General features: G+C 23.3%; 2 protein-coding genes and 2 non-coding genes across 4 annotated transcripts; 2 read left to right on the top strand and 2 right to left on the bottom strand.

The window, feature by feature from the left end:
* The first annotated feature begins 3,139 nt into the window (after positions 1–3,139).
* On the top strand, positions 3,140–3,302 carry LOC126906435 (U1 spliceosomal RNA). Its single transcript, XR_007704251.1, has one exon. It is a non-coding gene; the product is annotated as a U1 spliceosomal RNA (small nuclear RNA).
* Positions 3,303–4,190: 888 nt separating this feature from the next.
* LOC126906434 (U1 spliceosomal RNA) lies at positions 4,191–4,353 on the bottom strand. Its single transcript, XR_007704250.1, has one exon. It is a non-coding gene; the product is annotated as a U1 spliceosomal RNA (small nuclear RNA).
* Positions 4,354–8,180: 3,827 nt separating this feature from the next.
* LOC126905312 (tRNA selenocysteine 1-associated protein 1-like) lies at positions 8,181–12,428 on the bottom strand. Its single transcript, XM_050684888.1, has 6 exons — positions 12,026–12,428; positions 11,776–11,964; positions 10,392–10,551; positions 10,150–10,315; positions 8,517–8,695; positions 8,181–8,441 (listed from the first exon to the last, which is right to left on the bottom strand). Exons 1-6 carry the CDS (start codon positions 12,251–12,253, stop codon positions 8,320–8,322), a joined length of 1,044 nt encoding a protein of 347 aa, XP_050540845.1. The 5' UTR covers positions 12,254–12,428; the 3' UTR covers positions 8,181–8,319.
* A 38-nt stretch (positions 12,429–12,466) lies between these two features.
* On the top strand, positions 12,467–14,244 carry LOC126905315 (general transcription factor IIF subunit 2). Its single transcript, XM_050684891.1, has 2 exons — positions 12,467–13,006; positions 13,081–14,244. The coding sequence occupies exons 1-2, from the start codon at positions 12,626–12,628 to the stop codon at positions 13,468–13,470; spliced, it is 771 nt and encodes a 256-aa protein (XP_050540848.1). The 5' UTR covers positions 12,467–12,625; the 3' UTR covers positions 13,471–14,244.
* Positions 14,245–18,075: the final 3,831 nt, after the last annotated feature.

Here is an 18,075-nt window from a genome sequence, read left to right on the forward strand (position 1 = left end):
CTTTTGTGTTACCAGAAATATATTTTTTCATAGCTTTTGTGATTACTAAGTATCAAAAGCAACCTCCACTTCTTTATAAACGCCTATACCTATTAGTAAAAATATTTTGTTATAAATAAAAATTTTAGCTTTGATGCGAAGCTGAAAAGGTATTAATTTTAACATGTTTAGTGTATTTTTTTTTGTGTGTCTGTCACTAATTTTTCTTAGCTCTCACCGAACCGATTTCTTTCAAACGATACGTTAAAAGATCACAAATCGTATCTAGTTGAAGACACTACCCTCAAAAATTTTTAATTTTTCCCTTGTTCCCCGTAAATGTTGAAAATCTCTCAAAAATTACAATTTTTAAAATCGGAAGATTTTGACATTTTTTCACTTTTTTTTCTAAAAATGTCCATGAATTACTGAAAATCTAATGAATTAAAATAACTTTTTTTTATACTGAAATCTTAGATATTTCCCTTTCATTTGATATCATTTTTTTGAAAATCTGACACTTAACCTGATCACAGAGGGGTATTCAAAATAGAAATATTTTTACAAAAGTAGATGTTTTTCAACTTAACTTTTGAAAATGTTCCAGAAATACTGCATCCTTTAAACATGTATCAAATTAAAGCTTATGTCATTTACTATAAAATGAAAAAAAAATTGTCTCGACAACCTATCGTGTAAGAAATCAATATTATTTTAGTACTTAAAACTGCCATAACTTTTTGAAATAAATTTATTATTTAAAATAAATAAATATATTTTTATATTAAAAACTTAGATATTACCCTTTTATTTAACAAATTTTTAGATAATCTAACCCTTTATCAACACGCAGGGAGGATTCAAAATAGCAAGTAGAAGATGTTTAAAAAATCCAGCACAGAGGGGTCACTGTACAGTGGGGACGTGGCATAGTTGTGTTCAGTATAGGTTTAATCTGACAGTGATTAAAATCACTATCATAAAAAACGCTTTGATGCAAATCTGTAACAAAATCAATTTCTATTTCCTGCATTCTATCTAGATTAGTAATTCTTAAATTCAAAAACATAACATTTAATTTTTTACATTATACATTATATAATTTTTATAATTGTTTTCAAATTATTATTGATTTTGATTTTTAACATGTTAAAAGTAATCATTTTTAACCTACTTATTTTTGTCCTATAAAGTGAAAGTTTATAAAAAAAAAAAATTATTTATTACTATAACTTTTAGCTCAACTTGCATGTTTGAAATTGACTTCATTAAATAGAAAAAAATGGTATATTTAAGATAAATATGCAGTCAGAAAATTGTATAATTACTATTTACAGTAAATTTATTAGAAATGCTAGATTTTTTTATTGCATTTTTATCGTAATCGATATCTTAAATAGAAATCATTGAAATCATATTAATCGTTTTTAATTAACTTTTGGTGTTTAAAAAGATTCTACAATTGAAATATGCAAAACTCAATTAATTTTAATGATTTACTTTAACTAAAAAAACAACGAAAAAAAAATTGTTTAAAGGATCTACTCAATTGAGTGTATTATAAAATTTGATTATAATTGTAAAAATCCATTGTTAAATTCAAGTGAAACTTAAAATCATTTTTTTTTATATTTATGATTTACATAAGAATATGTTACAAAAAAATTGGAATGTTATAGACTGGTAGTAGAACACACAAATAGAATTGAAAAATTAATAAATTACAAACTAAAATTATTTATATTTGTAGTTGAATACTTTTATCTTATAAAATCTAATTCGATACTTTAAAAATATTAGGAATGAAGGATTTTCATTGTTTGTATGGATAAATCTGTTTAAGGTACTTTTTATTTGATGAAGGAATTTTTTTTTAATTTTTGAGGGTAATATCTTCAACTAAATACAAATTGTAATCATTTGACGTATCATTGAAAAAAGTAGGTTAAGTGAGGGTTGGAAAAATAATTCGCAGCCACAATAAAAAAACCACATAGTAAAATAATATTAACATGAATAAGAAATTTCTTCTCATGAGGGGAGACTAAAGTGATGGGATCCTTGATATTTATTGAAGTTAATGAATCTAAATGAGAAAAAATTAAATGATTTGAAAAATTTTTCTAACTTAAAAAAAATGTAAAATATTAATTGCCACAGGCGGATTCGAACCTGGTGAAATATACAAGTGTTTCCGATTCGGCCACTGTTTTTCGCTTTCGCTGATTTATAAAATTGGCAATTTAAGCTAATTTAAATTTTAAAGTTATTTTTTTGACTTTAAAAAAACAAAAAAATTTAAATAAGTTTAACTTCTTATGTCTTATGAACTTTGTTCTAAATTATAATATGAGTTATAATTAATGATTAAATAAAAGTTTCAATATTTCTGTAACATTTTCAAAAATTAAATTGAAAAAGCTTAACTTGTAAGCCAAAATTGTTTTTTTGAATTCCCCCTTTCTTACTAAATTATTCAAAAAAAATTAAAATACTAAATTATTAAATATCAATCTCGTACTATATTTAATTGCTATAATAAATATTTATTCATATATTTCCTTCTAAATAATAAAAACTACTAATTTGGAATAATGAAGGAAATATGAGTTAATTTTGCTTTTGGAATAATCCACCAATTTATTAAAATTAAACACTATCAATCGATTTGCATCCAAGCGTTTCTTATGACAGTGATTTTAATCACTGTCAGATATCATCTATACTTGTCCCAACTATGTCACGTCCACGACCCCACTGTGCTACTGTTTTTTATTATTTAATTATATAAAAAAATAATAATGCCGATATTTAGTTTAAGTCTATTTACATTGCATTAAGTATTAAAATAACACCATATAATCACTATATATAGAATTAAAACTAAGAGGATTTCGGTTTAAACATACCAACAGATGGCGTGAAACGTAATAAATCGATTTAATACACAATAATTGTACATTATTTATCATTTGACAATATATTATATTTTGTTTTAAAAATAACATGCATTTAATTAAGTCAATTAAAAATTAAATTAAGCAATAAAAAAATTTTCGAAAAAAAAAAATTATACATTATTTATAAATCAAAATTGTATACATAAATATTTTTGCAGATAAGAAACAAGATAAATATGACTCACTGAATTTGTATAAGCATACTTACCTGGCGTGGAGGTTAACCGTGATCATTTAGGCGGTTCCTCCAGGGCGAGACTTGCTCATTGCACATAGAGTGAGTTGACCCCTGCGAGTATCCCTAATGTGGATACCTCGGACGCATAATTTTTGGTAGCTGGGACTGCGTACGCGCCGTCCCTTATATTTATAATGTTATTGTAATTTTCGAAATAGATGTGTTCATTAATATACATTTCATTTGTTACTTATATAAATGTTCTAATTAGTATGCACCTTTAAAGTCAAACAATGTGCATTGAAGAATTGTGTTCTAGTGGGTAAATTAATAATACAAAAAGAAGTTTACATAAATTAAAAATAAGTAAATGACAGTATACTTTTGCTTACATATTTGGCATAATAGTACCTTTAATTTAATTATAAAAAAAAAGCCAGCACAGTGGGAGACGTTATACATAATATTTAACAATGATTTAAATCATAAATCGCGCTATCATTTTAAGTTGAAACCACTTTAAAATTTAATTTTAACTTATATTGTCATCATACTCTTTACACAAATAATAAGATTACCGTAATATTCATGTTTTAGTAGCCGTTACTTACAAATAGGATAATAATGTACAATGTATTTGGAACTAAGCCCAAACAACCTTCCACAGAGAAAATCAAAAAATTATATGTACGAAACTAACATTTTTTAGTTAATCAGGATATAATTTAAAATAGTAGTTAATGCTGCTTTTGGGATAATCCAACTATTTATTCTATAAATTAAATATCTACTAATTCTCATCGAAGTGATTTTTATGATAGGGATTTTAATTATCGAAAACTATAGGGGTATCTAGAATAAAATGATGATAGAAGGAACTCAAATTTCTCTGTTTTTTAACATTATTAATTTTCTGAATTTATTATTATTCGTAATTTTCTATCGAATATTTAATAATTTTTTTAAAGACATATTATTGTAAGTGCAGTTTCACATTTATGCGGTCGAGTTAATCTTTAAAAAAAGTAAGATCTAGCCTTGTGAGTATTAAAGGTCAAGTTGACTGTAGATATAAGGGACAGCGCGTACGCAGTCCCAGCTACCAAAAATTGTGCGTCCGAGGTATCCACATTAGGGATACTCGCAGGGGTCAACTCACTCTATGTGCAATGAGCAAGTCTCGCCCTGGAGGAACCGCCTAAATGATCACGGTTAACCTCCACGCCAGGTAAGTATGCTTAAAATTGACAAATGTTGTCTATAAAAGCAACATTTTATGAAATTTAGTTATGTTGTAGCAATTTCTTATAATTTTTTATATTACTTAAAATTACAAACATATGTTTATTTATTAAGTTGTAGAAATATTAATAATCTTTTAAAGTTATTAAATATCTATATTTTATTAAAATTTTTATTCTTGAAACTTAAATATGAATTATGAGCCTAATGTAAAATAAGTCATTTATTCAACGCCATCTATGTGCAATCACTATATTAATGGACACTTAAAAATTAAATAAATAAATAAAAAAAAGGAAAATACCCATGACCTAGGGAAGAAAAATTGTCTTTAGCTTCATATTATTAAATAATAATATTACAAAAATTAGAAATTGTAACAAACTGCAGAATAACAAGAACTATGTTTTATTAATTTGACGTGGGTAATAGTATTAAAAAAGATAAAATTAAATTTATAACTATTTTATGGATAATTTCAATAAGTTTCAGTAATACTTTTAAAGTTCGAATTTAAAATATTTCATTAATTAATTTATTAATTTATCATTTAGTTATTGAATAAATTAAAATAAAGTAAATTGAATAAATGTATACAATCTACACCAAAAGTCATGTCAGAACACATTATATAAATGTATTTAAAACAATAATTATAACATTAGTTTACATATTTGTAGAATGCATAAACAATGTTTTATTAAAAGATTACAGTTATTTACCCCTTTCACGAAAATCTAAATAAAAATTGTTTCAATTCAAAGAAGGTACACTTTTAACTAATTGACCTTAAAAAAAAATTATTATTAGTTTAGCAGTATCTAATTTATAACCAATCAATTTTATCAATTTTTCTCGAAATATATTTTATTAAAATCTAAACTCTATTAATAGTAACTATTATGTATTTTTTTTTTTAAAATCTTTCTTCAAATATGTAAAATAATTATAACATCAAATTTATACTTACATAAGAAATATGAAGGTGTCTTTATGAAATCCTCAATATTTATTTGATGATGACAAACAATAAAACATTTAATAATTAAATGAGAAAAAATACTTCAATTTGTTCTTTAAATGAACTTAAATAATTATAAATCTATAGAATTTATAATGATTATAGTTAAATCGAAATATAGTTAATAAAATTTAAATATGTATATGTATATATATATATGTGTGTATTGCTGATAATAATAATTAAATAAAACAATAGTCATACTTTTGCACGTATTAAATATTTTGCTCACGAATGAATAGTCATATTGTATACATATATATATATATATATATATATATATAAATAAAATAAACGTCAAGATGTACTAAAACAATACTAACCCATTCAGCCTTTCAATAAAAATAATATGCATTTCAGAACTACAGTTAAAAAAAAAAACATGTTCAAAAATATAATTCTGATAACAGTTAATAAACTTCTACTATCAAAACACTCATAATGAAATATATATATAAGGCAATTTAGATTTTAAGATTAAATGAATTTAATAATAAGAATATGCTTTTATTAATTGAAGTACATATATGAAATTTTTATTTTTGTTTGATATCCTAAATAATAAATCCTTATTTTTCTTAAAAAAAAATATGTATTTATCATTCAATTACAATATTATCTATAAAACATCCCTTGTTGTATACTTATCCAACATGTCGAAATATTTTATAAAAATAAGCAATATTTAGTGTTTATGTTTTTGGAGTACGCTAGTGTTTTTACTGTTAAAATAATGATACATCTTAATTATAAAAAACTTAGTTACTTTGTCATAATATATCTACATTACAATTATAATTGAAACCTATTATAATTGAAAAAAAATCTAAAAAAACCCAACCCAGTTTTTTTAATAATTAAATGAAACAAAAATAAATTATTTGAAATTAAGACTATTAAAAATTGCATCACAAATTTCTTACTTAGATTATTTTTAGATAACATTTATTTTGTCTTTAAAAAAAATATCTTAGCCTATTTTTCTTAATTTGGTAAGATAATAATTCCACATTTTTTGTTTCGTCAAAAATATTAAATATGTTAACTCTACAATTTTTTTTAATTAATTAGCTTTATTTAATTTTCATTAAATTTCACACTATAAGAGATTTTTTAAATAACAATTGTAAAAAATAAGCAAAACAATAAAATATTCTGGTATACAATAATGATTTTTTTATTATTATTTAAAATATGATTAACTTTTTGAAACATCTAAAAAATAACAGTAATAAAATCGTTTTGTCACTTATACATTATGATAGCAAAATAAAGTTTATAATATTTCATCAAGTTAAAAATAAGAGAATTAAACAATTTTTTTTTTTCTATCAGTTAATGTACTTGAAACATACATAAGTATGATATTAATTATCAATATATAAGCTATTAAAAAGAACAGTCCTAATTAATTTATATTTATACACAATGCACACTCTTTTTATAAAATCAAATCTTAAAAAATTGGATTTATCATGAATACGACTTCAAAAAAAAAATTTTTTTTATAAATAAATAACTCAATCTGCTTTTGAATGGCTACATATTGAGTTTTACATATATCAATTTTATTGAACACTACTTCTCTTTTAGGCCATTACGGTAACAAGTATATGTAAAAAATTTCATATTTTGAGATATGATGTGTTCTAAGTGAGCAATATATATACAGGGTGATTTTTTTATCATAACCCACTCAATTACTCGCAGAATAATAATAATTTAAACCTTTTATTGTTTTATTATCTTTAGTTACACATTATTCTTGAATTTTTAACTATGTAATACTTTTTAAGTTCATCCCTTATGCCTTAGAAGGGGGTCAACTTTGATTTTTTAAATGGTAACACATATTTTTAATTTAATAAAATGTTTGAGTTTTTAATTTAATGGTAAATGGCATTTGAATTTTTAATATAACTTTATTAGCTTATTAGATATAAACATTTAAAGTTTCAAAATTTTGAGTTAATATACATGTATAATACACATGGGATTGTAAATACAGGTAGTTAATTGGATTTTTATGACATTGCTGTCTCAGTCACGGATTGTTTATTATCAATTATGATTATCAATAGATATACTTTCTGTATTGTCAGTTAGTGTATTTATAAACTCATAACAATGTGCCTTACTATCATTGATAATAACAATGCTGTGTACCTGCTAATATCGATGTCATAAAAAATCAATTAGCTACCTGTATTTGTAATCCCTTGTGTATTATACCTGTATATTAATTCAAAAATTTGAAACTTTAAATGATTATATCTAATAAACGAATTAAGTTATATTAAAAATTCAAATGCCATTTACTATTAAATTAAAAACTCAAACATTTTATTAAATTAAAAATATGTGTTACCATTTAAAAAAACAAAGTTGACTCCCTTCCAAGGCATAAGGGCTGAACTTAAAAAGTATTACATAGTCAAAAATTCAAGAATAATGTGTAACTAAAGATCATAAAAAAAAAAAATGTTTAAATTATTATTATTCTGCAAGTAATTGAGTGGGTTATGATAAAAAAATCACCCTGTATATATAAACAATTTTTATATACAACTATAAAAAAAATATATACAAAATTATAACTAATGTTTATTATAATATACGAATCGTCTATATTTCAATTTAACTATTATCTTTTTCATTCTTGGAGTAAATCAAAAGAAATAACAACAAATTTTGTTATTTTTATAACATGATACCTAGTTATATTTAATCTAAAATAGTAGTTCAAAATTAATGTTTCAACTACTTAAATACAGTAAAACACAAAATAAAGAACACTTCATAAGAAATACAATTTTTATTTTTTAAATTAATCACACAATTCTTTAGGTAGAAATTTTTTTATTATTTATAAAAATGGAAATCAAAATATTTGATTTAAAAATACATATTTACTAATTAATTAAAATTTTATTTAATGTTTAAATAACTTCAATAGTTTCAAGTGGAAGCCATTTAGAACTTTCTAATGCATCCCAAAGATTATAGTCTTGAGAAATTAATTCTTTATTTAATGCATCTATATCAATTGTTTTTTTATAATCTGTAAAAATATATTATTTGTAAGTTTTAAATTTAAAAGAGATTTTATGCTTCAATAAAAACAAAACCTACATACCAACAAGGGTCAGATTGCTATTAGTTTTGATGTTAGATGATTCACTAATTGATTCAGGCTTAGGAACACATTTTTGACCTTGAGTTTGATTCCACATTGAATATCGATGCCAATAATTCGTTTCAAAATATTGCCCATAATCTTGAGTCGACTTATAGCCCTGAGAATCATTTGAAGCTCTAGAAAAATAATAATAAATATAGTTTAGCTTATACTAATTTTAATTTCTTCTTCAATATAAAAATTATTATAAAAATATGAAAAAAATTATTGAAATTAATAAAATATTAATTTCATAAATATAGTTCCAAAGAATTAAAATGTATTTCATAATGTGATTAAGGTAAAATTATAATTTTAATTAAAATTCTGTAGTCATTAACTAACAAATTTACTATATTAGTTTGTAATAAACAACTAACTACATAAAAGTATTTAAGTAGGTACTATACATGGTTGTTGGTAATTTTATACGTGTTTAGACATATGTTATGTATATAATATTTTTTGTTAGGTTATGTATAAACCTAAAAAATAATGATATAATAAATATATAATATTTTTTTATAGTTCATTTTGTAGTTTTGTTTTTTTTGTAAATTTAATAGATTTTCTTATGGTTTGCTTATCTGGTCTTGTTAATAGACTTTCAAATATTGTTTACTAGAGTCTTTTTCACCCTCACTTTCTATGAAATGAATAAATAAAACTAGTTATAGTATTAATTTAAATTCACGTAAATTAAACATAACAAATGTTGTATACAATAGTAAAAGTGATATTCTGTATTTTATACAAACTTAATTTATATCTACAACTAGTTTTATTTAATTAATTAAAAAGTATTCCAGTCTCCCCCTAAATTAATGATAAATTAACCTTAATTAATATATATTGATTAGGAATTTAACTATGGGAGGCATGAAGGAATCAATCCATAGAGCAAAAAAATTTTCTGTGATATTCTTATTACAAACCACTTAATTAATAAAAAATGAAAATAATATTGATAATTTTTTTATTGGTTTCTTTTAAATATCTGTTTTTATTAATTTATCAATTATTAAAAGAATTATAAAGTATTGAACATGTTTATCTATTATATCTTATAAGGGTGTCAACTTTTAGCTATTAATTACTTTTTAGTATTATTCCTTATAACTTATAGGGGTACCAACTAAATTTTCTTAAATTGTAACATCCCTAATTAACTATCTTATTTAATAGATAATAATATAATTAAGAAAATGACTGATCCATAACAACTTTTGGACCAGTATTTCAGAAGATAATGATATATTTATATCTTAAAGAAAGAAAGAGTATGTCTATGAAAATTTTAATTTTAAAAATAGCAGCACCTTCTCTTCATTTTCAGTTATTAGTTTAAAATGTTAATAACTTCCGAAATACTGGTCCAAAAGTTGTTATCAAGCAATAATTTCTTGAAAAGAATTATTCTTTTCTTTATTAGACCATTATCTATTAAATAAGATTTAATTAATAAGAGTTAATTAAAGGTATTGCACATTTGAGAAATTGAAGTTGATACCCTTATAAGATATAAAGGATGAAGACAAATTGAATGGGTAGCATCAACAGAATCACCTTGTACATATATTAAGTATCTTACACAACAATATGTCTCTCAGACTTCGGAATAACACTGCTGACTTTTATGGGCTTTGATCCTAATCCAGGAAATCCATTCATGTTATTAAGACAATGTTTTTGTTCTTCTTCACTTCCAAAGCGAATAAATCCATATCCTTTGCTATAACCAGCACTATCCAATACCACTACAATTTTTTTTTTTTCAAAAATCTATTAAATAATCAATTAAAAATTTTAACATTTTTAAAATATATACATTACCTTTGGCAGTACGTATTGACTGATATCTGCACGCAAATGTTTTATATAATTGATAATCGTCTACATCAGAACTCAGCTCACCTAACCATACAGAAAAATCTCGATCACTAGCTGCAGTCTTTCCTGGATTTCCAGCATGATTAAGTTTAAACCTTACAGGCTAAAAACAAAGCTTTATTATTAATGTAATTTGAATTATATATACATATTGATTGGTTAATCATAAAACAATCAATTACTCTCAAATTAATTACAATTATGGAAAAAAAATGTTTTGTGTCTTTAAATTATGTATATTTTTGGTTTTTCAGCTACAAATAACTTTTTAGAATTATCCCTTATAAATTATAAGGGTGTCAACTTAATTATTTCAAATGGCAACATACATCATTTACTAGCTTATTTAATAGAAAATGATGTTATAAAGAATATGACTATTCAATAATAACTTTTGAATCAGTATTTTGAAAGTTATTCTCATTTTTATAAATAAGTAAGAGGAAGAATATAGTCAGAAAATGTTAAATTATAAAAATAATATCTACAAAATTTAAGCTTTGATTAACATGATTAACAATATGCACTCTAAGCTCAAATTTTAGAAAAAATTTGTAGTTTTTTTGATTTTAGTTTTGATTTTTCTAAAAGCCATAGGAACTATTTTTAAAGAATTTGTAATTTATAAACAAAATTAATTGATTACATTAAATAATATTTTGTAAAAACGAAAAAAAACAAACTGAAACCAATATTTTGTAAAAATTACCCATTTAGTTTTTGACAATTATCTTTTTAAATATTAAAAATAAAAAGAATTGTTTAAAACTAAATTGATTGTAACTTTTTTTTTCACAAAAAGTATAAATCTATAGTTTTTAGTTAAACCAAGTTTCCCTTAAAATTAAAAAAGATAATTAAAAATCAGATTATTTAAAAAAAAATATTTCATAAGTATTGAAAATGACATACGACTAGATTATTTATAATATAATAAAATTTCTTTTTTTGCTAAATAATAATAATGAACATAGTACTTCAATTTAAAATGTATTAAATTAATTTATTAAGAGCTTTCAAACAATTTTAAATTCAACATTTTTTATAATATATTCATCCTTTTCAGAGGATCAACTTTAATGCTTATCAAAACTTTACTTTACAAAAAACATTTGCCAAATTAGGTTGGAATATAGACTTTTTAAATTTTATAATTTTAAAATATGTACAATTATTTCATCTATACTTATAATTTTAATAAGATTAATTTAAGTGTTAAATATACAACATTTTTAAGGGTAATTTTACAATTTTTAAATATGCCAACTATTAGCTAAAAATAAAAACATATAAATTATTAAATAAATTATAAACTAATAAAACTTACTGGATTAGTGCCAGGAATATATTTCCCATTTAGTTTATGCATTACAGATACAGGATCATAAAAGTCAACAAAAGCATATCCTGCAGTCTCGCCAGTATTTTTGTTACGCATTAATTTTACATTTTTAGGATATTCACCCATTTTTTGAAAAGCTGCTGTAATAAAACTTTCAGTCATATAAGGTTCTAACTATAAAAAAAAATTACACATTTAACAAAATATAATTAATAATAAGTTTGCAATCACATACACTTCCCATCCACAAACTAGAGACATTTTGATTGGGAGAAGAAACTTGTGGCTGTTGAACAGGTACATTTTGGCTGATATATGTTGTTCCAGTTTGAGTTGGTGGAGGTGTGTTATAGCTATTCGTAGGTTGTTGATTATAATTGTAAACTGGATAATAATTTTGGGAATACTGTTGATATTGTTGATTGTATTGAGAATATTGTTGTGGATACTGATTAGGGTACATTTTGAAAAATTAAGCAAAAAAAACTTCAAATATAAGTTGTCAAAACATAAATACACAATCAAAAAAGAAAAAGTAATTTCTTAATAAATCAAATTTTTTTAGTAAAAGTAATGCACTTTTAAAAATCAATTCTTATTTCTAAATACCATGGGATATTAAAAATGAATTTAGAACATATTTCACACCATCAAATGATAACAAACAGTATCACTTATCACTCAGTTATAAGGCAAACATTAAGCTAGTATCTCATTTACGTTATTTAAGACATGATTTTTACTAAAAAAATTTGTGCATAGCAATAAGTTATTTTTGTGTTTGTAATTTACAATTTTTTCACTTGTTTATTTTTACTTATTTGACAACTTAAATATGAGTGGCTCATTAGATGTAGGAAATGCTACAACATCGTTATGGCTTGTCAAAGTACCTAAATATGTTGCTGATAAATGGGATAATGCGCCTAGCAGCTTAGAAGTTGGTAAAATAAAAGTACAAAAACACCCAGGCAAAAGACCAGATATATCACTTAATCTATCAGAAGCTGTATTATGTTTGGAGAATGACAAAAACAGTGAACCTATACCAAAATCATTTAAATTAGACGTATCTCACTTTAGTGGTCAAACTATGGGTGTCCTATCTGAGTATAGTATTCCTTACAACCCTGATGCAATAGTTCAAGAAACAGATAAAATTTGTGTTGAGGGTAAAATAAGTCAAAAATTAGAGTGTCGACCCATTGGTGATCAAGTAACATATTTTCTTCATTATTTTTTAATGAAATATTCAATAAATTACATTTTTATTTTATAATTAACTTTAAGGTTTATATGGATTTAAAGAAAACGGCGATAAAAAAAGCACACATCCCCACAAGACAAGTACAAAAATTAGATAAAGTGGTTCAAAACTTTAAGCCTATATCTGATCACAAACATAATATTGAGTATAATGAGAAAAAGAAATCTGAAGGCAAAAAAGCTCGTGATGATAAAGATGCTGTCATGGCAATGTTATTCAAAGCATTTGAAAAGCATCAGTACTATAATATTAAAGATTTAGTGACCCTAACTAAACAACCAGTAGTATATTTAAAAGAAATTTTAAAAGAAGTTTGTAACTATAATCTTAAACATCCCCACAAAAATATGTGGGAATTAAAACCTGAATATAGACATTATAAAGATCAAGATGCTGATATAGAAACTAATTAATACTTTATTTGCTGCTTCAAATTAGATAAAAAATAAGAAGGGGTTAGGACTAACATTGTTTTGTAAAAACCACTAAAATTTTAATATTTAATGATGAATAAAATTTTATATTATAAAAACATAAAAAATATCAGATAACATTTTTTGTAAAATTATTATTATTTTTTCTACACTAAGTGTAATAAATAAAATAAAAACATTATTCATTATTATTTTTTTAATTTAGTTTTGTTTATTTTTATTTAGAGTAATCAGTTAAATCATAAGTGAAATTCATTGATTTTACTTTGTGAATACTTTTATAGAATATAATGTAAATCAAAAAAGTAAAAATATTTAACATTATATTTTACATTAAATATTTTTAAATTAAATTCAATTATAAGTATTAAATAATATATACTATAAAGGATATTATAATTAGTATTGGGAAGGAATTCATTCTAAAAATAACGGATTTCTGGAATGAGTTCTTTTTGAAGGAACAAAGTTAAAAACTACTTTGAACCTTTAAAAATTATGGAACGAGAAATGTGAATAAATCCATATTTACAGGGAAAATAAAAAAATCTACAGTGCCTTTAAATTTTAGTTTTTCTAAAGTTTTTTTGTTTCTAGGTAATAAAAATTCTACTTTTATGTTGACTATTAATAATATTTTTTGCATTGAAATCCGATGACCCTAATTATATATTATTGTTATATTTCCATTATGTTGTCAACACTATAATTTTCATGTACTATGATATTAATAAACATATATTTTTAATAAAACAGGAACGAATTTCGTTAAAAAAATGTATTTTTCCATAACTGTTTATAATTTACTTGAAATTTAAGGTAGTTATTATTTATAAATGATTTTTCAGGTATGAAATATAATTAAATATTTTTTTTTTGTTCAAAATAAGGTAAAATTTATATTATACAAAATAAAAAAATAAAGAATTTTAGATGTCAACATGTGGTAGTACCATTTTAAGGTGCGATACTATTATCAAATCAATTTTTTTTTTTAGACAACCACTGAGTGCACAATCTTATTTCATTTAATCCTGAGATCATTTACAAAAGTAAATGATCTATTAAATCTATTGGATCTACAGATTAAATCTTTTGTAAATGGTCTAAGATTTAATCTGTGGTAACATCGATAGAACAATGAAAGCACCTTTGCCACGAACTAATAATGCTCCGACATTTACATACTTCGACATTTGACAAAGTAGTAATTGTTACGAACATCTGGTACTCCGACCATCTGATACCATAGGCTACCAAAATTACGATGGATTTTACTCCGACATTACATTTAAAAAACCCAGCACAGGGGGGTCGCGGCAAAGTGGTGACGTGGCATAGTTGGATCAAGTATAATGATATCTGACAGTGATTAAAATCACTATCAAAAAAAAAACGCTTCGATGCAAATCTTTAGATAGTGTTTAATTTTAAAAAATTGGTGGATTATTCCAAAAGCTTCATAAACTGCTAGTTCCTTATTAATATCTGAATGAAAAAAGGATTATTAAAAAATAGTATTATATTTTATTAATAATATATATTAATTAAAAAATTATATTGATCAATACACTTTTCAATAAGTTATAGCATTATAAAGTTAAAAATGTAAAAAATAAAATCGATAATTTTCATACAATAATAGCATTTGGTAGCCATTTTCACCTTGAAGATAAAATAAAGTCCGAAATTTTTTTTTTCCATGATAAAGTATATTACATTAGCTTTAATTTAAGATATATATAAAAGTGTCAGACTTTCCGGAACACTTTCAAAATTTAAGTTGAAAAAGTCAATTTTTTGTGAAAAAGTTGTCATTTTGAATCCCCCCCTGTAGGCAGGTAAAAAGTCAGATTTATAAAAAAAATATACCAAATGATAGGTAAAGACATCATGCATCTACAAAAAAAAGAATTATATTGATCCATACATCTTTCGAGAAGTTATAGCATTATAAAGTTAAAAATATAAAAAAGAATTTTTTTACAAAAATCGTATTTTTTTTATTAAGTTTAATGTCTGTTTTCACCATGAAGATAAAATAAAGTCCGAAATTTTTTTTTACCATTATAAAGTATATTACATTAGCTTTAATTTAAGATATATATAAAAGTGTCAGACCTTCCGGAACACTTTCAAAAGTTACGTTGAAAAAGTTCTACTTTCTATATGCATTTTTATGTTTTGAATCCCCCCTGTATTTAGGGAAATGGTCCGATTTAAAAAAACAGTATGTCGAATGAAAGATCTATATAAATACTACTTCTCATAAAAAAATTGTAATGATTCATACATTTTTCAAAAAGTTATAGCATAATAAAGTTAAAAATGGAAAATACAAAATCGAAAATTTTCACACAAAAATAGCATTCGGTAGCCATTTTCACCATGAAGATAAGATAAAGTCCGAAATTTTTTTTTTTCATGATAAAGCATATTACATTAGCTTTAATTTAAGATATATATAAAAGTGTCAGACCTTCCGGAACATTTTCAAAATTTAAGTTAAAAAAATTAATTTTTTGTGAAAAAGTTGTCATTTTAAATCCCCCCTTGTGGGCAGGTTAAGGGTTAAATTTATGAAAAAAATATACCAAATGAAAGGTAATGATATTATGCATCTATATAAAAAAGAATTATATTGATATGTTCATTTTTGAAAAAGTTATGGCACTTTTAAGTAAAAAAAATTGAAAAAATTTCGAAAATTAGCGATTTTTAAATTTGTAATTTTTTTGGAGGTTTCCCCCATTTACGGGGAACGAGGGAATTTTTTTCAATTTTTAAGGGTAATGTCTTCGACTAGATACGATTTGTGATCTTTTGACGTATCATTGAAAGAAATCGGTTCGGTGAGAGCTGAGAAAAAGTGGTAACAGACACAAAAAAAAAAAAAACACATCTTAGTAAAACCAATACCTTCTCAGCTTCGCATCGAAGCTAAAAATGAGACAGTAAAAACTCCGATATTATCGATAGTTTGATTGTGCATTGAAAGTTATATTATATTTCGATTGTATTATTAGTAATAGGGCGCTTCGATCGTATATATTGCAACGTAGGCTCATGTGGCTATAGAAACACTACATTATTAAATTAAATATATTATTATTAATAATATTGTAAAATTTAAATTTAAATGTTCTATTCAATTACCCTTATTTGCTACTATAGTTATTATACAATAATATACATTTTGCTTATTATTTTCTGGTACAATTTCTCACATTTGACAAATGTTATTAATACTCGAATGATAATAGTCATTCATTAAGTAACATAAAATTAATAGTGTTTAATACAAATGTACATTTTTGAAAAAGTTTTCTCTATTGTTAGAATATATATTTATCTTTGAGAATTTTATTTTTTAATTATCCAATAATTACAAAATATTTTCATCAAATCAAAAAACTGTTAGTTAACTGTTTTTTCAGTCGATCCACAAAATTTTATCTAACAGTAACTTANGTTAACTGTTTTTTCAGTTGTTCGACAAAATTTTATCTAACCGTAAATTATTTTTTAACATCTAAGAGATCCATTTGAAAACTAATTTTTCTATAACAAATATGTGCTGTAAAAATTGTCTTGTGCAATTTTATTAGTGATTAATTCCTAAGTGTGTAATATTAAAAAATAATAACTAATATAACACATAAAATTGTTTGTACAATATAAAATCATTCTTGGGGATGTCTGGATTTTTTCCTGTGCTGCATTAGGATATCTAAGTATAAAATAACACAGTATATCCAACTTCAATGCAGTAATTGTTGAACACATTTTTTTTAGTCTTATTACTTTCTGGAAGTTTCTTCCAATAGGTTTTTATAGACTCAGAAGAGTATGATTAATTTTTCTTTCAGCAATTTTAATTGAAAATTAATTACTAAAATTATTTTTAACTTATATTAAAAAAAATTAAAATAGTATTAAACTGTGTAAGTTTTGCTACAAGTCTAATATGAGTTATGCTAAGAATTAGTAAGTTTTGGTTATATATAAGTAGAATTAATTTTTTCTTATTTAAAAATTCTGTGTGTCNGACTCAGTAGATTATGATTAATTTTTCTTTCAGCAATTTTAATTGAAAATTAATTACTAAAATTATTTTTAACTTATATTAAAAAAAATTAAAATAGTATTAAACTGTGTAAGTTTAATACTAAGTCTAATATGAGTTATGCTAAGAATTAGTAAGTTTTGGTTATATATAAGTAGAATTAATTTTTTCTTATTTAAAAATTCTGTGTGTCATCTAAAATTAAAAATATATTAACTCATCGTTAAACAATTTTAATTTTGTGACATGAGTTTTATAATCAATGTTAAATTATAAGTAAAACCATTATAATCTCCAGTGGTGCTCAAAAAAAAGTTAAAAATATTAAGGAGNAGGTGCTCAAAGAAAAGTTAAAAATATTAAGGAATAAAAAATTATTTATTTAAAGTTCTTTTTCTTTAAAATCTTATATACATTTATTGAAATCAGTTTGATATTTCCTTGAAAAAAATATCTGAATAGCCTTTCCTTTTTTTAATAATAATTAAATTTGTTGGACAATTTTCTCAGTGGTCCAG

This window comes from Daktulosphaira vitifoliae, unplaced genomic scaffold (genome assembly GCF_025091365.1).
Source record: "Daktulosphaira vitifoliae isolate Bord-2020 unplaced genomic scaffold, ASM2509136v1 Scaffold_4, whole genome shotgun sequence".
NCBI lineage: Eukaryota > Metazoa > Arthropoda > Insecta > Hemiptera > Phylloxeridae > Daktulosphaira > Daktulosphaira vitifoliae.

Coding starts and splice junctions, on each gene's coding strand:
- LOC126905312 (XM_050684888.1), bottom strand. CDS start 12,253: ATGTACCCTAATCAGTATCCACAACAATATTCTCAATACAATCAACAA. Junction 11,965..12,025: donor CTAGTTTGTGGATGGGAAGT/GTATGTGATTGC, acceptor TTTTTTTTATAG/TTAGAACCTTATATGACTGA. Junction 8,696..10,149: donor TCTGAGAGACATATTGTTGT/GTAAGATACTTA, acceptor TTATTTTTCTAG/AGCTTCAAATGATTCTCAGG.
- LOC126905315 (XM_050684891.1), top strand. CDS start 12,626: ATGAGTGGCTCATTAGATGTAGGAAATGCTACAACATCGTTATGGCTT. Junction 13,007..13,080: donor GTCGACCCATTGGTGATCAA/GTAACATATTTT, acceptor ATTAACTTTAAG/GTTTATATGGATTTAAAGAA.